Here is a 21,228-nt window from a genome sequence, read left to right as displayed (position 1 = left end):
GACATGGCAGGAGGAAGAAATATTTCCTGGGTCCAGGGTTCTTCCGTTTGCTTCTCTTCCTTCAATTGCCCTGCTGCCAGAGGCACATGCATGGGCATATCCATTAATGTTCTGTCCCAACTGTGTGTCCAGGGCATGTGATGCCTATGAGTTCACAGCCTCAGGCCTACCCCTGCTCCCACCTTGCTAGATCCCTCCCATTGTAGGCTCTGTGCCCCTTGGGCACCACCCTCTGACTCCCTTGTGCACCTACCTGCCAGCCTCCACCCACCAGCTCCCTGGAAGGGTGTTTCCAGTGGCCCTCCAGACATGGGCACATGTGTCCTAGGCCTTCACGGCTCAGCCTGCAAGTAGGTTCCTAACTGGACTCGCCCAGGGCACTCCCTGCCAGCCTCTGCTGCCAGTACCCCAGAGGAATGCTTCCTGATGACCTGGAGTCTGTGGACCAGGCCTGGCCTGGGCTCCCAGCACACCTCACATCAAATTACACGTTCTTCAACAAGGTTTGAGTCCTGGCTTGATGGAAAGGTCCCTCTTCAAATTTGTTCCTTCCTCGGACACTCCCTCAGCTTTAGAATATTCTGTACATTTCTCTCTACACTGGTAGCATTAATAATTTTTAACCTTAAGGTTTCTTTGTTCTAATTACTGTGTGGTTTCTTTGTTTTGATTGACCCCTGACAAATACATTAGACATCTGTCCTGCTTCCAAGTTGGAGCTATTATAAATAAGGCTGCCATGAGCATTTCTGTCTTTCAGTGGACACTTTCATCTTTCCTGATGAACAGCTGAAAGTGGAGTTGCTGAGTCTCGGGGTAAGTGTGTAAGAAATTTACAAGAAATTGCCAAACTGTTTCCCATAGTGATTATACCAGTTTCTGTTTCCATCTAGAATGCTGTTCCAAGGGGAAAGGTATAGCTCAGTGGTAGAGCGCATACTTAGCATGCACGAGATCCTGGGTTCAATCCCCAGTACCTCCATTAAAATAAATAAATTAATTAATCTAATTACCTCCCCTCTTCACCAAAAATTAAAAAAAAAAAAGGAAAGAAAAGAAAACGTTAAGAACGATGCTCCGCAGGCCCACCAACACTTGATACAGCCAGTCTTTAATTTTAGCTATTCCAATGTGTGCAGCTTCCTGATGAATTATGGTGATACATATCTTCCCATGTGCTGATTGGCAATTTGTTTCTCTTTTTTTGTGACACGTCCATTTAAATCTTTTGCCCATTTTTACTTTGTCTTATTAAGTCATCATCTTATTCTAAGTAATAATGGTATCTTTCAAAGAGAAGACATTTTGAGGAAATCCAATTTATCTTGTTATTTTTATTTTAGGGTTAGTTAGTGCTTTCTGTGTTCTAAGAAATTGCTGCTTACCATAAAGTTGTGAAGATGTTTTCCTATATTTTCTTGTAGAAGTTTTATAATTTTAACTTTTATGTTTAGGCCTATGATCCATTTTGAGTTAACTTTTGTTTATAATGTGAGGGGTAGAGGTTCATATTTTTCCATTCAAATATCCAGTTGCAGCAACATTTGTTGAAAAGATTATTGAATGATTCTGGGACCTTTGTCAGAAATTAATTGGTGGGGGGAGGGCATAGCTCAGCAGTAGATTGCATGCTTAACATGCACAAAATCCTGGGTTCAATCCCCAGTACTTCCATTAAATAAACAAGTAAATAAACCTCACTACCTCCCCCCAAAAAAGTTAAAATTAAAAAAAAATTGGCCGTGTGTTAAGTCTGTTTCTGCACAGTGCTCTTTTGCATTGATCAATCCTTATGCCAATACCATTGTTACTTCATAGTCAGTCTTGCAGTCAGGTAACATAAGTCTTCCAACTCGGTTCTTCCTTTTCAAAATTGCTTTTGCTTCAGTTCTTCTGCCCATATTTTAAATGGGTTGGATTGTTGTTTACTTGCTTTTTAATTGAAGTACAGTTAATTTTGAATGTTGTATGATAGCATGGATGGATTTGGAGGGAATTATGCTAAGTGAAATAAGTCATACAGAGAAAGTCAAATACTGTAAGATACCACTTACATGTGGAATCTAAAAAGAAATACAACAAACTAGTGAATATAACTGAAAAGAAACAGACTCACAGATGCAGAGAAGGAACTAGTGGTTACCAGTGGGGAGAGGGAAGGAGAGGGGCAAGATGGAGGTGGAGGATTAAGAGGTACAAACTATCAGGTATAAAATAAAATAAAGCTACAAGGATGTGCTGTACAACATGGGGAATAGAGCCAATATTTTACAATAACTATAAGTGAAGTATAACCTTTAAAAATTGTGAATTACTATATTGTATACCTATAACATAATATTGTACATCAACTATACTTCAATTTTTAAAATGTGATATTATGAAATAAATACATAAATTTTTAAAAATTGCTTTTACTTTTCAAGGTCTTTTGCATTTCCACATAAATTTTATTACTGGTATGTCAATTTCTTCCAAAAGCCTCCTGGAATTTTTACTGAAAGTGTGTTGACTCCAGAGGTAAACTTGAGAAGAACTGACATCTTAACAATATTGTGTGTTTCAATCCATGAACGGGGTATGACTAACTCTCCATATATTTATGTCTTTAATTGCTGTCACACCACATCTCTCCGATCATTCTTCTGCAATCACATCTCCTTTTGACTACAGCTGAAGAGTTTTCCACTTTTAAAGACCCAAGTGATTAGAATGGGCCCACCCACGTAATGCAGGATAATCTCCCTGTCTCAAAGTCCTTAATTTAGTCATATCTGCAAAGTCCCTTTTGCCATGTAAATGAACATTTTCACAGGTTCTGGGCATTTTATGTGGATGTCTTTAGGGGGCCATTATTTGGCCTGCCACACTTCACCACAAATACTGCTACGATGAATATCCCTTGTACATGTCCCTTTAGTGGATCAATGCACAAATTCATAGGTCTTAGTGTCTGCGTATAATTGTCTTGCACTCCAAAATGGCTGTACCAGTTGAACCTCCATATCCTTGACATCACTTGGCAGTATCCAGTTTTCTAATTTTTGCCAGTTGGTCATTACTAGTATAAAGTGATATCTCTTTACTGCCTTGATTTGCATTTCTCTGATTATAATGATTCTGAGGTTATTTTCATGTGCTTATTAACATTTGGACTTTGCCTGTTTATTTCCTTTGCCTGTTTTTTCCACTGAAGTTATTACCCTTTTATTGTTGATTTGCAGGATTTCCTTGTATATTCTAACTATTAATCACTTGCTGTTTCTTGACACTGTCAATTATCATTCTGCAATCTGTTTAACTTCTGTCCATGACACCGTTCATTAAATAGAAATCTTTACTTTTAATGTAATCCCAGTACACAGTTATTAATGTATAATTTGTGCTTTTGAAATATTAAAACTTCTTCCTTGCCCTTAGTTCACAAAAACTATTTCTTTTACATTTTTAAGAATTATCTTTACAGTTGGCCTTTCAATGGGTCTATTAACCCATCTAGAGCTTATCTTTGTAACTTGGTTTAGGTGGGTGTCGGGTCAAGCCACTCAAGATGGCTGTTCTCCTGCTCTCTGTACATCCCCTGCTCAACCAGGCCCTGCCTCACTCACAGGACTATCCAATCCCCTTAATTATAGGGCTGATCAGTAACTGCCTACGTGCTTGCCACCTCCCCCAGCTGCTGGTTTCCCTGGTAACTGATGAGCCAACCTGCCATCAATTCCCCCTATAAATGGTAGCCGCCCTCTCCCCTGAGTAGCAAAGATTGCTGCCCTGTCCTGCCTGCCCTCTGTGGTGCACGGAGGGGTGTCACTCCAGGACCCTTTGCTTCAGACGTGTAAGATCCCCTACCCAATAAGCTGTTGGTGTCTCTGCTGCTGTCTCCAGGCTCTTTCTTCCATCTCGAGGCTGGGCAACTACAAGGCTTGCAGGCCTGCAGGATGCAGCCCAACAACTGGTGAGCCAGCCAAGAGGCCGAGAAAACTCCCAGGAGTGTGCCGAGATGTGGGGAAATAAGGACAAGGAACAGAAAGTTGCAGAGTAATCCCGAGGCAGCCACGTGGGGCCCTGTGGCAGCTGACTGCCATGAGAGGGGTCTTTCTCTCCTATTATATTGATGATGTCCTGTTAACCTCAGGGTCTCTTTCCAGTTTAAAAGTAGCAACCCCTTGCTCAGGGTTTACCTGACTACGTGAGAATGGCTGGTGAATACAGACAGAACACAAGGACCTGGATTATCTACAAAATACTAGCATACCCCTGACCCGCCACCCCTGAACAACTACAGACACAGGCTTTGGGGATATTAACTCAAGGACAGGCTTGTGAATTGGACGTGGCCAGTTACCCAAAAGGGTTTTGTTGAGGGCTGTGGCAACGGCAAAATAATAAGAGTATCCTTGAGCTTCTGGTCCCAGCTCTGGAAGGGGTGAGCAATGATACGGTGTGGTGGAACAACAGCTATATGCCATTATGAAGCATTACAGGTGGAAGACATTACAAAAGGTCTACCTGGGTGGTCAAGCAATGCCAAAACCCACTGTTTAGGGTCTAGAACAGCTGTATGTGACATAGGGACCCCATGGACAGCCACCAAGGAACCACTTCAAAGGCCATGAAGTTCAGGAACAGACTGATAAAAATAACATACACTTAGGATTTCCACCTGCCTTACAACCCCCCTGCTGCTGGACTAAGTGAAAGGATGAATGAACTACTTAAACAACAACTGAGGTGGGAAACCTGTTCTCTCACCACGTGGACCAGGAGGCTCACTCAGGTCCTCCCAACTGTAACTGAACATCCCTGGAGCCATCGTCCCAGGGCTTACGCACTACGGTCAGGACAATAGCTCACTTTCGTCCCCACCACAGGATCCACCCCCCAGGGGGACACATTATAAAATGGCCCTAGAACTGGCAGGTAAAGCCCCAGTGGTTTGGGTTTGTCATGGGGAACAGGATTAGAAAGACACTTACAGATTTCACCTGTCTTCTATGTGGTCCCACCTACGACTACTAATATAATTATTCTGGGCTCCCTACCGGAGAAGGCACCATTATATTAACCCTGAGGTCCGTTGTTCTGTCACCTCTCCAGTGCTTGGCACAGGCTATGGGGGCTGAGGGTGGACAGGTGATATGGTATGGTATTGCACACCAGGACAAAAACCACAGGCAGGGGTGGTATTATTGCAGAATGGTTTTACTGCTTGTGCTTTGCATAATGGTCATGTCTGTACTGCGTAATGGTCAGCCCTGTAATGTGCCTGTTAAACATCTCAGATTTCATCCCTCGCCTGGGTGGAGGGAATCTGTTTGCAGACTGGGCGACAATGGTGGCCTCACTTGGAAATGAGTCTGATTGCTAGGTCTGCAGTGAGCTTCCGTAGAAAATCAGCGTAACTAATGAGACCATGTGGGGACGACTGAGGACTCTCACCTTTCTCCTGTCCCACATGCCAAGTGCCTGGCTCTAAAATTGCCCACTTCTTGGCGAGTCCCTATTGTTAGCATACTAGGTGTCCTACTCTTGATACTCTTTTCAGCTGCTGCTGTCTGTATTGCGCTGGTGGCATTTGGTTGCAGTGCCCCCTACATACCTGATGCCAGGGATATTGCGGAAGAGGGGTGGACCAGGACTGTTAGGGTCATACAGGGTACACAGGGGTGGAGGGTCAGGCCACTCAGATGGCTGTCCTCCTGCTCCCTGTACATCCCCTGCTCGTCCAGTCCCTGCTTCACTCACATGGCTATTCCATCCTCTTAATTATAGAGCTTGATCAGTAACTGCCTACATGCCTGCTTCCTGCCCCAGCCGCTGGTTTCCTTGGTAACTAATGAGCCAATCTGACGTCAATTCTCCCTATAAATGGTAGTAGCCTCCTTCTCCCACAAGTAGCAGACTGCTGCCCTGTCCTGCTTGCTGTCTGTCATACCCCATGGGGAGTTTCTCCAGGACCTTTTGCTTCGATCGTGTAAGATCTTTCCAATAAACCATTTATGTCTCTGTCACTATCTCCAGGCTCTCTCTCCCATCTGGAGGCTGGGCAACCACAAGGCTTGCAAGGCACAATGGTAGGAATTTCTTTTTTCCAGATGGTGAACCAGTTTTTCTAATATTTTGAACCATACATTTCTCTCCACTGTTTTTTTTTTTAATTTAATTGTATTTTTTTTAAATTAAAGCCCACGGCTCTTGCTAAGGCTTTTTATTTTTATTTTATTTATTTTTTTATTGAGGAATATTCAGTTTACAATGTTGTTTCAATTTCTGGTGTACAGCATAATGTTTCAGTTATACATATACATAGATATATTTGTTTCCATATTCTTTTTTATTATAGGTTACTACAAGATATTGAATATAATTCTCTGTGCTACATACAGTATAAACTTGTTTATTTTATATGTAGTAGTTGGTATCTGCAAATCTCAACTTATCCCTTCCCACCTCATCCTTTCCCACCTCCTTTCTCCCTGGTAACTCAAAGTTTGTTTTCTATGTCTGTGAGTCTGCTTCTGTCTTGTAAATAAGTTCATTCGTGTCATTTTTTTTTAAGATTCCACCTGTAAGTGATATCATAATATTTCTTTCTCTGTCTGACTTCACCTAGTATGACAATCTCCAGGTCCATCCATGATGATGCAAATGGAATTATTTTTCCTTTTTATGGTTGAGTAGTATTTCATTGTGTGTATATATACACAAACACCCCCCCCCCCCCCAGCCAACAACTTCTTTATCCAGTCATCTGTCGATGGACATTTAGGTTGCTTCCATGTCTTGGCTAATGTGAATAGTGCTGTTATGAACATTGGGGTGCATGTATCTTTTCAAATTAGAGCTTCCTCCAGATATATGCTCAGGAGGGGGATTGCTGGATCATATGGTAAGTCTATTTTTAGCTTTTTAAGGAATCCTCCATACTGTTTTCCATAATGGCTCCACGAAACCACATTCTCACCAACAGCATGCAGGGGGGGGGGGTGTTCCCTTTTCTCCACATCCTCTCCAGCATTTACCATTTGTGAGCTTTTTAATGATGGTCATTCTGACTGGTGTGAGGTGATACCTCATTGGAGTTTTGCTTTGCATTTCTCTGATAATAAGTGATATTGAGCACTTTTCCATGTACTTATTGGCCACTTGTATGTCTTTGGAGAAATGCTTGTTTAGGTCTTCTGCCCATTTTTGGATTGGATTGTTTGGGTGTTTTTTGTTATTAAGTTGTATAAGCTGTTTGTATATTCTTTTCCCCCACTGTTTTAAGGTGCCTCTTTTGTCAGATATTAATTTCCCAGATATACATGTGCCAATCTGTTCCCTTCTTTAAACAGAAGTTGACTTAACCATTCATAGACTAACATTATTGCATGTAAGTTGTAGAGTAAGTTTAGTTAACATACAAACCGAAATTTTTAGACTACATTGAACTTATAGATTAATTTAGGGAGAGTTAATATCTTTATATTAAACTGTCTATCCAACAACAGGGAATGTCTCTTCATTTATTCGGATCATCAACTCTTCTATTAGAGTTTGAAAATTCTCTCCATAGACGTCTTGGTATCTATCCTGACTGGTGTTGTCTGAGCTTCCTAGATCTGTGGTTTGGTGTCTGTCATTAATTTTGGAAAATTCTTGGCTATTATAAATTTCAAATATTTCTGCTCTATTTTTTCTTCTTTGGTATTCCCAATATACTCATGTTATACCTTTTAGAAATTGCCAACAGTTCTTAGATGTTCCATTCTGGTATTTTCACTATTTTTTCTTTTCATTTCAGTATGGAAAGTTTCTATTGTCCCGTCTTCCAAGCTCACTGATTCTTTCCTTGACCATGTCCTATCTAATGATGAGACTATCGAGGGCATTCTTCACTTCTGCTCATTTATTTTGACTTTTACCAGGCTTTTGATTGCTTAGTCTTCTCTACCTGCTTGCTTTACTCATCTGTTCTTGCATGTTGTCTACTTTTTCATTAGAGCCCTTCACATATTAATAGTAGTTATTTTGAATTTCCTGCCTAATAATTCCAAAGTGTGTGTCACAACTGATTCTGACTCCACGGCTTGCTTTTTCCTTTCAGACTGTGTTTTTTTTTTTTTCTTGCCTTTAATATGTCTAATATTTTATCTAAAGCTGGACCTGATGTATTGGGCAATGGGGTATATTGGATAACAGGAACTGAGGTAAATATGTTGTAATGGTGTGGTTTTGTTAGTCTGGCTAGGAGTTCGGCTGTATTTAATGTAGCTATAGTTGTCTTAGATTTCAACTTTCTCTAGTGACCTTATTTTTATCTCCCCTATTGATTTGGGGCTTCCCTAAGAACTTCTTTCAGAGGCTGTGTCTTGCAGCTATTCCAACAGTAACACACTAGATTCCTGTTCATATTGGGGTAAGTCGTGGGACAGAGGAAGCACTGTATCATGCTATGATTGCATCTCATTCTTTTAATGGGTCTGTTTCGCTGTGTTGTGACTTTCACAGGTGCTTTACTTTTCTTCTCTCCTCAGGTGGGAGAGGAAATCTAGAGGACCCCAGAGTGGGGAAAATGCCCTTCTCCAGGTGATTCTGGTTGTGTTTCCCTTGGAGAGTAAGCCTTTGCTATCGAGGAAGCTCTGGAGGTGCTTCAGAACTATTTCTCTTTCCCTCCTCCTGATAAAACTACTAGATCTTTCTCAGATCTTTACTGTGGGTACCCAGAGAGACAAACCCATGTAAGTATGCCGCCTTCCCAAGACCACAGCCCCCAGTTGTTCGTCATTCTCAAATTAGTCCACATTCAGCTTCCATCCATTTGTTAATATTAACACTTAAGCATTCCCATCAGTTTTTGGCTCCAGTGGGTTCTCCTGGTAAGCATATATTAGCTCTAATTCTCTATATGTGCTTGTCTCTCCAGATTTCAAGGTAGCAGTTTGCCTTGAAACATCAGTTCTGAGAGGTCCAGTTCTGAGAGGTCACTGATTCTCCTTGCATTCATCTTAAAGAGAATGTCAAGTATGTTCAGTAACATTTGCTATAGGCTTTTTGGTATATGACTCTTATCAAATTAATCTTCCATTTGCCAGAAGTTTTATCATAAATAGGATTAAATTCTATAAAATGCTTCTTCTGCATTAGGATAATTGTAATTTTTTCTCCTTTAGTCTATAGATGTAGTGAATTACAGTGATGAATTTTTCTAATGACCCACCCTTGCATTCCTGGGATAAATACCAGTTAATTATGATGTATTATTACTTTTTTAAATCCAGGAATCTTATCTTTATTTTTTTATTAAAGTATAGTTAGTTCACATGTATTATTTTTTAATACACTGTTGGATTTCATAGTTTGTATTTAGGTTTTTTGTACCTGATTCTATTTTTCTTAGTATTTACTCTAGATTTTAGCATGGATACTTAAGGAACATTGAGGTTATTCAGTGTTTTTAGCCTCCTCAAGAACATTCTAAGGATCAATTTATATGCAATCATTCTCCAATATTTTTAGTTCATGACTATATTTTTTAACTTTAAAAATTAAGCATTATTATAGTTTTATAATCTGTATGTTAATATTTATTAATTTTTAAAACTTTCATCTTTTGCTCACTTTCTTAATTTCAGCCCTTCCATCTAGGATCATTTCCTTAATTATAGCAAACACAGTAAATGCTATCTGCCAGGCCCTGTTCTGAGCACTTTAAACATATGACCTCATGCTAACCCCCCAATAAATTCCCTGTAAGTTATGTACCATAGTCCTTCTGTCTGAAGAACATCCTTTAGAATTTCTTCCTCTGGATCTCAGATTTTGTCTGTCCTTTTGTCTTTTTTCTTTTTCTGTTTTGTTTTTGTTTTGTTTTTTTTTTTTTTGAGAGAATTTTGCTGGTTAGAAGCAGAAAAGTTCTTAAACTCATGAGAGTGTATGGGATATCTCAGGGAGAGCAGAAGGGAAAAGAAGAAACAGAACCCTTGGGAGTACCAGAGCTTACGTATTGGTCTCCTGAGCTTTCCCCCAAGGAATGGTACTCACTGGAACTGCAAGGCCAAAGGCCAGAACCAGAGCAGGGGAGGCCACATTGGAGGACTCTTGGGCTGGGGGAAGCATGTGCTATGACATTGCTATATTTTGTCCATCTTCTGTACCCCTAGACCCGGTCCTAGGAGGACAATGGCACTGCCCATAAGTGACTAAGTGACCCTCCCTGAGGCAAGGAGGGGAAGGGTTGTTCTAGAGGTCAATGATTGCTATAGTTCACGGCACTGGAGGTCAATGGCTATGTCTACTGCTTGTATCAGGTGTGGCTGAAATAAGCAAGACTGCCCCAGCCACATGCCTGAGCAGAGCTGCTGGAACCAAGAGCTCAGAAAGAAACAGTGGGCTGAAAGCAGTGGCCTTAGCTCCATCTTATCGTCCCCTCTAGTTGGTTCTGGGCATCTCTTGTGGAATCTGTGAGAAGAGAAGGCTTTGAAGCCTGTAAGCTGCCTGGAACAGTCAGATTTCATGGCCCAATGACATCACTGTGGCAACAGAGTTCCCAAAGAGGAGTCAGAGGCCCAGGTCTGATCTTTCAGGCCTTTTTCTGAGATGTAATTCTCTGTCCTGCCTCTCAGCCAAGGCATCTTCCTTCCTCCTTTAGTCACCTGCAACCCCATTTTCTCTTCCCTAGAATCAAGAACTGTCTTCAGAAAGCAACACATGAAACCATTTTCAAACTGACTTTAATCATTTTTTGCTGCCCAAATACTGTACATGCAGAAGCCATGTGAAGAATTTTCTCCTCAAGGGAATTGGCAAGAATGTTGTTAAGAGACAGCTGGCCGTCCTGCCCAGCCATCCACCTGCCACCTGGGAGCCACAGCGAGTTTGGAAAGAAGCTGCACATAGAAAATGTATAGAGCGCAGATATAAAAGGCTAACTGCTTATCTAAACAGTGTGCTTGTCAGTCCCTATCAGCTCGCTCTCTCTTTGCAGGATGCATTTGGAAATTCTAAAAAAGGGGTTCCTGCTGCTTGTTAATTTACATTCTAAAGGAGTAGATAGAACAATCAGGCCAACTTTTCCTAAGGAAGCAGCCACTCTGCCTGCTGAGATGGTATCTGGTAAAAGACATGCTGGAGAGAAGAGTGATGTTTAAGAAGCAAAATACTTTGAAGGGAAATAGGTTCCCTCTCTCCTCCCATCAGAGAGCATTTCCTTTAAGATTCTCCCACTGATGTCATTCTAGAAGCAGAAATGAGGACCAACCCAGCCTCGTCTGCTGGTGGGGATACTGACCTACACAGGTGCAGCTGAGGCTGCGACGTCACATCAGCACCTTGGAAATTGTCCATTGTAGACAACCCTTAATTATGTCTCATCATTACACAGGAAGAGAGGAGCAACGAACCACGAAGGTGTGGAAGCACAGTCTGGTAGGATTCCCAGAGTTCTTGTCGGAAGCAGCATCTGGGCATGGACAGTTGGGGACCTGCACCCAGCTGAGGGCACCCAGGGCTGGAGGGAACCAGCCCGTGGAACCAGGTGCCGGGTGCACCAGGCTCACAACCCTCATCAGCTCCAGATCAGACTTTTGAAACCTAGAGGGGAACCCTGGAGTAACTAGCAAATGCTCTGGTTTTGCAGATGAGGAAGCTGAGGCCCAGAAAAGGGAGGAGCCTTGCACAAGGTCACAGTTTCTGGCAAAACTGTATGTTAGAGCCTTCGATTCTCTGCAGCCAGCTGTCCAGGGCATTGACCATTGGGACAGATGCTCTGCTGCCCCTGGAATTCCCAGGGCCCATTTCTGTTTGCCAAGCTCTCTGGAACCTAGTCCCAAGGACCCTTCTGGCATCAGTGTGAACTCCTTGGGAGGCTCAAGGCTCCTGGCCTTACTGGCCAAGTTTCCAACCAGAGCCCAGGAAGGTTTTCCCCAAGCAGTAACACTCATGCTTTTTGATGAGCATCCGCCCCAAGCCAGTCTGTGAGAATGCAAGTTTCCCTCACAGGCACAGCCTTGCTGTGCCCACAACAGCCCAAGTTCAGGGTCGAGGGGACGGGGGAGTTGCTTTGCTACATGGAAAGATTAAGCCCTTTGTCAGAGAACAAGGTCCCACCATCAGGCAGGCCGATGCCTGAGCCGCACGTGTGCAGCTCAGCCGGCAGAGCTGGTGCCCAAGGAGGCCAAGTTCCTCTCTTTGGCATCAGTGACATTGCTCTGAGATGCTCAGGCACTCTTTCAAAATAACCCTTTCCCAGCCAGACCAGGCTGAACCAGCCCCCATCAGGCCTCACCGGATCAGGCAAGGCTCCCCTGCCCTTCAGTCATGATTGCTTTGTTTTGTTTTTCCCCATCTCTTCTGACCTGAGTGAAAAGCAGACTTGAGGGAGAAGGCGGGTGAGGAGTCTACATTCCTGTCTCCTCCCTGATCATTCAGTGAACGGTAATCCAGGACAGGAAGCAGCATTTTCAAGAACCTCTTTCCGTGTCAGGATATTGGAGAAGAAAACACCGGGGAGAGGAAGAGAAGGGGAGGAGTTGGCAGGGCAGCAGGCCTCTTTACCCTCTTCTTGCAGCCACAGCAGAAATCCCGCTGGACCACACCTCCTGGCTGCGAAGGATGCACCACCACTCTCCACCGTCACGCAAAGGCAGCAATTTCTTGCATGGGGTTTGCACAGTGCAGGAATCAATCAGAGAAGCAGAAGAGCAGCCTTCCTGAAGCCCTGCTGCTTTCTGGGCCGAGGAAGATGGGGAATTGGAGGTATCCGGAGCACTGGAGCCCCGGGGAGGTGGGGGGAGGGGCACGGCAGCTCCTGGGCAGCAGGGCGCGGAGCAAGAGCCCTGGTTACAGGTCAGGGCTCCTGGTAACTCAGTCTAAGATTGTGCTACATTTCATTTCCAAAGAAGTACCCTTGGAGGGCTCTGTTGTCTTTAAAAGGGGTGGGGGGCTTCTGCACTCCTCAAGGCTGGCAGTGAAAGAAGAGCTCAGGCATGCTTGCCCTGGTGGGGGTCACGCCCCTGGGAGCCCAATGATCCCACGAGTGATGAGCTGTGGGGATGCCCCCTCTGTCGGCCCCTGAAATGCTGGCAGTGCCTGGGGCTTGCGGCATTACTGACAGCCTCCTGAGAGCTCCTTTCCTAGGAGTGCGGCGTGATGGGAGAGACTGGATGGGGAGTAGTTTGGGAGATGTTTCTTCCCTGAAGGGTCACACCCCCTCTGTCACACCAAGACTTGGCCCCATTTGCTGGAGCCTGATTCATACCAAAGGCCCATCACAGACTTCCCTTTAGGGAAGGAAGGAAGTGGGACAGATTGAACAGAGCAGAAAGGTGAAGACAGAGACTCTGAATCATCCATCACGGTTCCTGCCCAACAGCCCAGCATCACTGCAGGGCCACTCTTGTCTCTGCCACGTTTCCCACAAATTCTGCCTGAGCCGAGGAGAACAGGATGACAAAGAGTCTTCCTGCTGTCATCAGCGCTGGCTTCCCCTGGTCTAAGGGGGCAGGTGGAGCCAGGATACTGCATCTAACAGTGAGTTGGTCCCAGGTTAGGGAGAATTCTGAGCGGATCATGTTTCTTCCCTCCCTGCCATGCCCTCTTCAAAGGACAGATGCTCCCCATCCAGGGAAGGCCAGGAGTCACGCCTGTGCTCCCTTCTCTCCTGGACAGGCTGGATCCAGAGCAGCTTCTCAGACGAGCCCCTGCATCCAGGCTGCAGAGAGCCAGACCCTTAAGTCCAGCCACTCACCATCACATATGTGCATAGCCTACATGACTCTACCCTCATGGGGGGAATCCAGGTGGGGATTAGGAACCCATTCGGTACAAAGGGTTAAAAAGAATAATTCCCCAAGGTCAACATGTGGGGGAAATTACTTCTCATCAGTGAGGTGGGACAGCCGAGTAGCCCAACCCTTGGGCTGTTTCGGCAGCTGGGGATTGTAAGCAGGTCAGCAGAGGTACCAACATCTCGGGCCCTACCTCTGGCTAGAACATCCCCTGTGCTACCAACCTTCCCCTGGACACAAGAGGCCAGCGGCCTTCAGCTCCCCAGCAGCAGCCTCTGCTGGTTGCTCCCTGCCTTCTGTCTTCCTGGCCCCTAGATGCATGAGAGTGACAGCCCTCACTGACATCCCGGATTCCCGGGGTGACTGCATGGGCTGGGTATCATTAAACTCAACGCCACATCACATCGGCAAATGTCTACACTACCCCCACGGGTCACTAATAATCCCCCCACTCCGAAGGTGTCGGGCATCTTCACCCCCTTCTGAGGGCCACTGCTCTACATCACCGACAGGACATAAGGATACTCTTTTGCAAGAGAGTTTCCTCCCTCTCCCCACCCTAGGATCTCAAAGCACAGAGCCCTTTGCCTCATTTTAGAAACAGGAGGAAAGTGTGTGCACTAGCCAGTCCCGCCACTAGGAGAGAAATTCTGTAGAAAGAGAAAACTCAACCCAGCTGCCTCCTCTCTCCACTCCACGCACACAACTGTTCCTGCCTCTGACGATCCAAGAACGGAGGCTCCAGCAGGAGTCAGGGGCCCAGGAGCTCATTCTGTTAGTTCTTACTGCCCTGACCCACTTTTTGTCTGTGGGCAGGACCGATGGGGTCCTGGCTTCTCCTAGTTTTCTTGGGAGGGAGGTTGCCGGGCCCTGGCTTCAGCCTAATGTAGATCCTGCCAGAAAGGCGACCCATTGGTGGAGATGGCTGTCTCCAGAGAGCCTCTTCCTTCACCCCCACCCCGAGCAGCCACCTCCATGCCCACTGGGCTCTGGTTACAAATGGAGTCCAAGCATGTCTCCACTGCTCCCCTGGGTCACTCCCCTCAACCCCCACGTACATGATTAGAGACACGCAGCCCTCGGGGATGATGTCTGGGGAAGAGGTAGAGGGGAGCCTGCCCCAGACCTTGACTCCTTGTGTTACCTCTTTCCTCCCCACCAGACATGGACCCGAGGGCTGCTGTGTTCATCTCCTGGGTGGCAACCTGTCTTTCAGCAGGCATCTCACAAGGTCCAGTCCAGGCCTTGGTGTCCACCCACAGGGCCCAGCTGTCCAGTCAAGGCAGGGTTTGAGTGGCTTTGGGCAGCTCCAACCAGACAAGGGTGGAAAGAAAGCAGAGGTGGGTGCGGTGTCTAGAGCAGGCCGGGCCCTCTCCACAGGGCAGCAGCGGAGCACGGGAGGCAGGCGGGGGGAGTATTGCTTGTACAGAGCTGGTGACTGTGGCGGTCTTGACTTCAGAGCCAGGCTGTCCATGGAGCCAGGAGGCTGGAGCCCGCGTGAGTCTGAGCTCCCAGACAGGGACCCTGGTCTGGAAATGAGCTAAATAATAGAGCCCCAGTGATCAACTTCATGCAGCTAGTCCTCAAAGGTCAGACAGAATGATCAACAGGGCTCAGAGCAAGTCAGCCCCGGTCCTCCTCATTCCAGCCAGCAGCCCTGCCCTCAGGGGCACCTCAACAAGCCAGGCACCACCCCAGGACGAGCCTAGAGGGGCACAGGGCCACCCTCAGGGCCTGGGGAGGACACAGGTGCCTCCAGGGGCTGCCTGCTTTGGCAGGTAACATCCCCTCTGAGGCCGACCTCTCGCACATCACATCAAGACCCTCCAGCCTGCACCTCCTGAGGTCCACTGGGAGAGCTGCTTTGGCATGTTGGAGGCAAGGAGGCTTGGAGGGAGACAGGAGGTGAATGCTAAGGGAGGCACCAGAACTTCCCCTCCAAGGAACCTGGCCAGCAACCCTAGGAACTGATACCTCCTCAGATCTGACTTGCAGGAAGGAGGTGATGAGGGAAAAAGCAATCTCCAAGCCCTCAGCTCCCCGGCACCTTCTACTCCCCGGAGCCCAGGCCAGGGTTCTCTGTGAGATGCTACATGCTGCCGGTGCCTTCGGTGGGAAGAGCACCTGGAGTGCCGGGGGGAGAGGAGGGGTGTCTGGGTTCCCTGGGGGGCCTCATGTGGCCAGCTGCAGTGGAGGCTACATTCCTCAAAAAACAGCAGCAGTGCTGGGAGACGGAGAGGTGGAACAAAGAACAAGACAGAAAACTAAGCAAGGACCACCAAGAACAGGCACAGACGGGGGGCACATGGGCTCTGCCCTGAACCCAGGACCAGATGGCATGGACCAAGGACCACGTCACCCACTTCCACCCCTGGACTCGGGGGGGGGGGGTTGTGTCCATGCAACACTCCTTTGTGTTTCGTTTCAACAAGACACAGAGACATGAATTTCAGCCCATATAGTCACCAAGACCACCCAGACAAATGAACAGATCTAACATGATCACATACAGACACAAATGCACACACAAACACACAGGCACACACACTAGAGTCTCCACTGTCAGCTGGGACAGGCCCAGTAGCCAACAGGCATGCAGGAGGGCAAGGGATCCAGAAAGACGTGAAGACTATGTACATGGGAGGAGGTCACCCCTTCCCACACAGCATCCTGGCCTCTTCCTGAGGTCCTCAGGGGCACGAGGGGCTGGTGGCACTCTCCAGGGAGGACTGGGACAGGCGCCTGGTGAGGGAGCCAAGGGTGGAGTCTGCCACTGAGGATGTGGGGAAGAGTTTGTACCAGCCGGTGACTGCAGCACTCAGGTCCAGCTCGTCCAGCATGATCTGGGCCATGCCCATGAAGCACTTGTGGTCCATGCGGCCGTAGTCTCCCCAAACAATCACCTGCCAGTGGGGAGGAAGAGAGCGGAGCTGAGCCACCTCTCTGACTCTAGGGCTGGGCAGTGGGCCCAGGAATCTTGTAGGAGTTTTGCCAGGGCACTGATGGGACAGAGGCAGAACTCAGATTTCAAGCAACAGATTGCTGAGTACTTCAGGTAAGCTGGCCTCGGCCCTATAGACTTTATACACATTATCTCAACTGTTACAACCATCTAGGTAGATGTGCTATGTATTATCTCCACAAAGAGGAAATGCAGCTCAGAGAGGTTAATTAACTAACCCAAAGATACACAGTAATTGGTGGCAGCACTGAGATTAGAACTTGGGTCTGACTTCCAGAGCATCCCAGATGACAGCCTTCCTGAGGGAAGAGCGGACTGGGAGTCCAGGACCTGGGTCACAGCTCTCACTCTGCTGCCGGATCACAGGGACAATAAACACGAGCGCCAGGACAGGACGTCAGGTGGGAAGCCACCCAGGAAGAAGGCATCTGTCAAACCCTGCTTCTACCTACCAGCTGTGCAAGCTGGAGGTAATCGAGTTCTCCCCCAAATCTCTGTTTCCTTATGAGTCAACCAGGGCAATAACATCTCACTGGGTTGTGACAATAAATGGATAAACATGTCTTAATGAGCCTGGCACAGGATAAATCATAAATGAAACAAATTTTAAGTTACAGTTTGTAGTCTTTGAGAGTTGCTCTGCCCCACTGGCCCCAGGACACACACCTGCAACACCTTGCCCTGGGGCCCCTCGTCAAAGAGCAGAGCCTGCTGGTACAGGGGGTCACAGGTCTTCTTGGTCACCTTCGTCTTCTTCTTGGCCAGGCAGGCCCCGTTCTCGAGCAGGTAAACCTTGATATAGGTGGCTGAGGGATGGAAGAAAGCATGATGGGGAGGGGTCCAGGGAAACAGCCATGGCCTGTCCCATCCCCTAACCTCCAGGTGATCATGGAGGTGAGCAGGGTGAGTAGGATGAGCTGACCAGTGGGCAGCAGGTGGAAGAGACTGACTCAAACACCCACCCTTCCACCCTCCCCCCCATCCCTGTTCACTGGCCTTCTAGGCAATCCGTGAATCCAGTGTTGAGAAAACAGACTTAGGCCAATGGGGAGCTGGGACTCACTAGATCCAGAGCTCAGCTATATATCCCTCCCTGGCAGGACCCCAGTTCCAAAATCCCTGTCCCAGCTGCTCTACCTCACCTGGGAGGGATTTGGAGCCTGGTTTGGGGGTCAGGCCCCGAGCCTCAATCACTTCCACCTCCAGCTGGCCGCTCCGGTCCATGATGGCAATGTGCACGTCCCCTGCAAGGGAGAAGAGGGGCGGTCCAGGCAGAGCCAGGCCATGGGGCAGGTCGGCCAGCTGCTGTGCAGAATGCCAGTCTGCAGAGGATGCTACCACACTGGAAAGGACACAAGACGGACAGAACTGCATGCCCCAGAGCTGCTCTTGGGAGACCACTTTAAAGTGGCTGAGAAAAGTTCTGATAGGGCCCTTGGGGTGCAGTGGCAGCATGACCCTCAAGGGCATGCTTGGCTAACAAGAAATGGTTGCCAAACTCCCATGTAAGTCTGGTTATGGGGGTGGGAGAAGGGCTTCTGTTTCACTGAACAAGTTTGGGGACAGAGTTCCCTGTCAGGAAGAACAGTGTCAGCGGCCCTCAGCCACTCCCCCAGATAAACATCAAACTGAGATGTAAAGGTTATCAGTTTGCAGAGATGCAGAGATACAAGTGTGCCCAGGATACAGACACGTCCGGGGGGATGAGGGCCTGCTGGTACCCTTGATAAAGGATGGAGGGAAGGCTAGCAGAGGTCCCAGGAGCAGAGTACTGAGAACTCCTTACGGCACCCCAACAAAATGGATTATCCACCCAGGGCGAGTTCTCTGCTTGGAGTCATGTCATCTGATTTCTAGAACTCTTAGCTTTCTTTGACACAGGAACAGGTTAGCAGACTTTGAAATTCTGCACTAGTTACTTGAGACGTCCTTCAAAGGGGTGCAGCATCACAAGCCTGATTGCGGAAAAAGTTAAATGGGCTGGACTTTAAGTTCAGTCACCCATTTTAGATTCTCTGAGCTGTCATCCAATTGTTGGTATGTGCACACTTTGGAAGCTGGAGATTTGTTACTTTCAGGAGATATCCTGGAATTCATCCCTCTCCTTCTAGCTATTCCTAGGGAAGGGGGAAAGGGGGAAGGTCGGGGAGGTCTCAGGAATTAATCTCCTCTGTGTTTCACTGTTAACAGTCTGAAAAAGATGAGCCAAAGCAAACCTGTCCTTCCCAATTTGGGACACCAGGGGGCACCACGTACAAATGCTCTAGGCTGTGATGCATTAGCCTTGTGGAAGTGGCTGGTTCCTCTCTCTCAGCTGTGGGCTGGGCCTAAGGCTAGGAAAGCAGACTCTCCAGGCCCTTAAAAGCCCGAAAGCAAAGGCTGGGAATTCGCCAAATCCAACCCAAGAGCCAGATAGGAGCTGACGCTTACCCTCTGAGGGTCCCTGTGCTCCCCTCTTCCAGGAGACAAAGGCTCAGGGGTGAGCCTATTAGAGGAAGACAGGGCAGTGCAGTGGGAAGAGCCCTGGCCTGGAACGGAGGCCAGCTCCACTGCGTGGCTCACAGCAGGGCTCTGTCTGCACTCGTCCTCCTCATTTGCTGTGAGGTCAAAGGTTAGACACTGTCTACAGGAGGGCTGAGTGCAGACGTCTGGGTCAGACACTGCTCAGGTCAGACTGATGGAAGGGGAGGCGGTGGTGGTGAGGAGGCATCTCTGGGGAAGCCAGCCTGGGAGGAGCTGCTTGAAGCCAACACTGCAGGGATCTAAGGGAGAGAGAGAGAGGGAGGGAAGGGGCCAGAACTGCAGCTAAGAGAACTGAGAATAGATTGTAGGGAGTACTTCCTAGCTGCAGGGAAGAGGGATGAGAAAAGTGCTAAAAGGCTTCTAGGTGCCAGGCACTGTCAGAATAACAAGTCAAATAAGACCCAGTTCCTAAGGAGTAAATGAAATAGTTTTGCAAAGCATCACATAGGGTCTCGATAAATTGTCTTTAGATTGCAGAACTGAGGCAGGCATTACTAGTCCCAATTTACAGCTGAGGAAACTAAGGCTCAAAGAAGGGAAGTGACTTGCCCAAGGTCCCCCAGAGAGTCAGTGATGCAGCAAACCCCATTAACGTCAATGCTGTGATGATTTTTGTTCACCATTTTATGCCCAACACTTAGTGCTGCCCGGCACACAGTAGGCGGTGGGAGAGCAGATGAGTGTGTGGTGATGTGAGGGAGAGAATATGCTGGAAAAGCAGCTGCAGGGTGGTGGCCAGTGTAGAAAGGCTGGAACCCCTTTCCTCTCTGATGAGGGAGGGACTGATGAGTGATATGCTAACTCTGCCACACTGGCACAAAAGCCCACACTGCCCTTAAGACGACTCACCCATTGGTGGTGTTGCCAGCGTCTGTCGCCCCACAATCTGGGCTGGTCCCAGCCCATCCAGGAAATCGCTGAACTGGCTTTCAGCCCCGAGCCGGGTGGTGGGGAAGATGAACCTGGAGAAGGAGGCAGAGGGGTGTGTGAGGGCATCTGGATGGCCCCTGGGGCACTGGGCACTTCTATGCCTCAATCTCCCCTCTGCAGAGTGTGAGGGTACTACTTTGGCTGGGGACAAACAGAACTGTTCATCTCTGCACATTAAAGAAAAATACTTTGATGTCACTTGAGAAAGAGACTAATAAACATAATTATGGCATTTAATCTTCAAGCACCAGAATTTCTAATGTAACCCTGAAAAGGCAGGGCTTGCTGGACATCTGTGTCCTCATCAGGGGCTGTTAATGCCAAGAATCAGAGATGCAGGCCAGAAATTTCAATTCCTGGAGAAAGTTGCAAGAACTGAGGTTTAGTTGATTGTAAGTTTGAAATCCAAATCAATAATGTAAGATGGTGCCCCAAACTGCAACTGAGACCAAAATAACACGATTACAGGGTTGAGATGAATGACAATTTATGCTGGGTGGTCCATAGCTGTGAGGGGACTGGAAATAGTAACAGGATAAACTGACAGTGATTGAAAGTTGGCCAGATGCCAGCAGCGTACTACGTGCTCCTGGTGTGTATCATTTAAGCCTTACAATCACTGTGTGTGGCAGGAGCTATTAGCCGATTTTGCAGACAAGAAAACAGAGGCTCCAAGAGGTAGGAGACTTGCCTTGCCTGTAGAACAGAGATGATGCCCTACTATACAGGATGATGGAGAGGATTAGGGCAGATGGTGAATGAACAGTTCCAGACAAACAGGAAACAATCAGTGGCAGTTACAGCTGCTCTTGTTGTGAGCATCAAGGAAAATGTGCTACATTTTCACGTCCTCTAGCCTAGACGTTCTGGGTGTGGCTAGCAGAGAAAGGACAGGTGAGGGACTGCCGAGGGACTATGATGGACCAAAGAAAGTTCTAAGATCTCCCAGAACAGCCCAGGCTCCTGCCTAGAGAGAGAAAAGTTGTCCCAGAACAAATCCGTTGTTGGACCGTTGGCCTGAGTCTCCGTTGGCCAGTGACAGGC

The 21,228-nt window shown here is 47.3% G+C and overlaps 1 protein-coding gene across 2 annotated transcripts in view; it reads right to left on the bottom strand.

The window, feature by feature from the left end:
- Positions 1–10,698: 10,698 nt before the first annotated feature.
- Positions 10,699–21,228, bottom strand: part of RIMS3 (regulating synaptic membrane exocytosis 3) — a 39,455-nt gene continuing 28,925 nt past the window's right edge. For both annotated transcript variants that reach the window (XM_031464895.2, XM_031464894.2), the window contains 4 exons: positions 20,104–20,216; positions 17,874–17,975; positions 17,398–17,537; positions 10,699–16,672 (listed from right to left, as the gene is read on the bottom strand). In XM_031464895.2, the coding sequence (XP_031320755.1) occupies positions 16,460–16,672; positions 17,398–17,537; positions 17,874–17,975; positions 20,104–20,216 (568 nt within the window). In that variant the 3' untranslated portion in view covers positions 10,699–16,459. The remainder of the gene's footprint in view (positions 16,673–17,397; positions 17,538–17,873; positions 17,976–20,103; positions 20,217–21,228) is intronic.

The sequence above is a fragment of the Camelus dromedarius genome, chromosome 14 (assembly GCF_036321535.1).
Source record: "Camelus dromedarius isolate mCamDro1 chromosome 14, mCamDro1.pat, whole genome shotgun sequence".
In the NCBI taxonomy this organism is placed as follows: domain Eukaryota; kingdom Metazoa; phylum Chordata; class Mammalia; order Artiodactyla; family Camelidae; genus Camelus; species Camelus dromedarius.
This window is presented reverse-complemented; position numbering and strand designations above follow the sequence as displayed.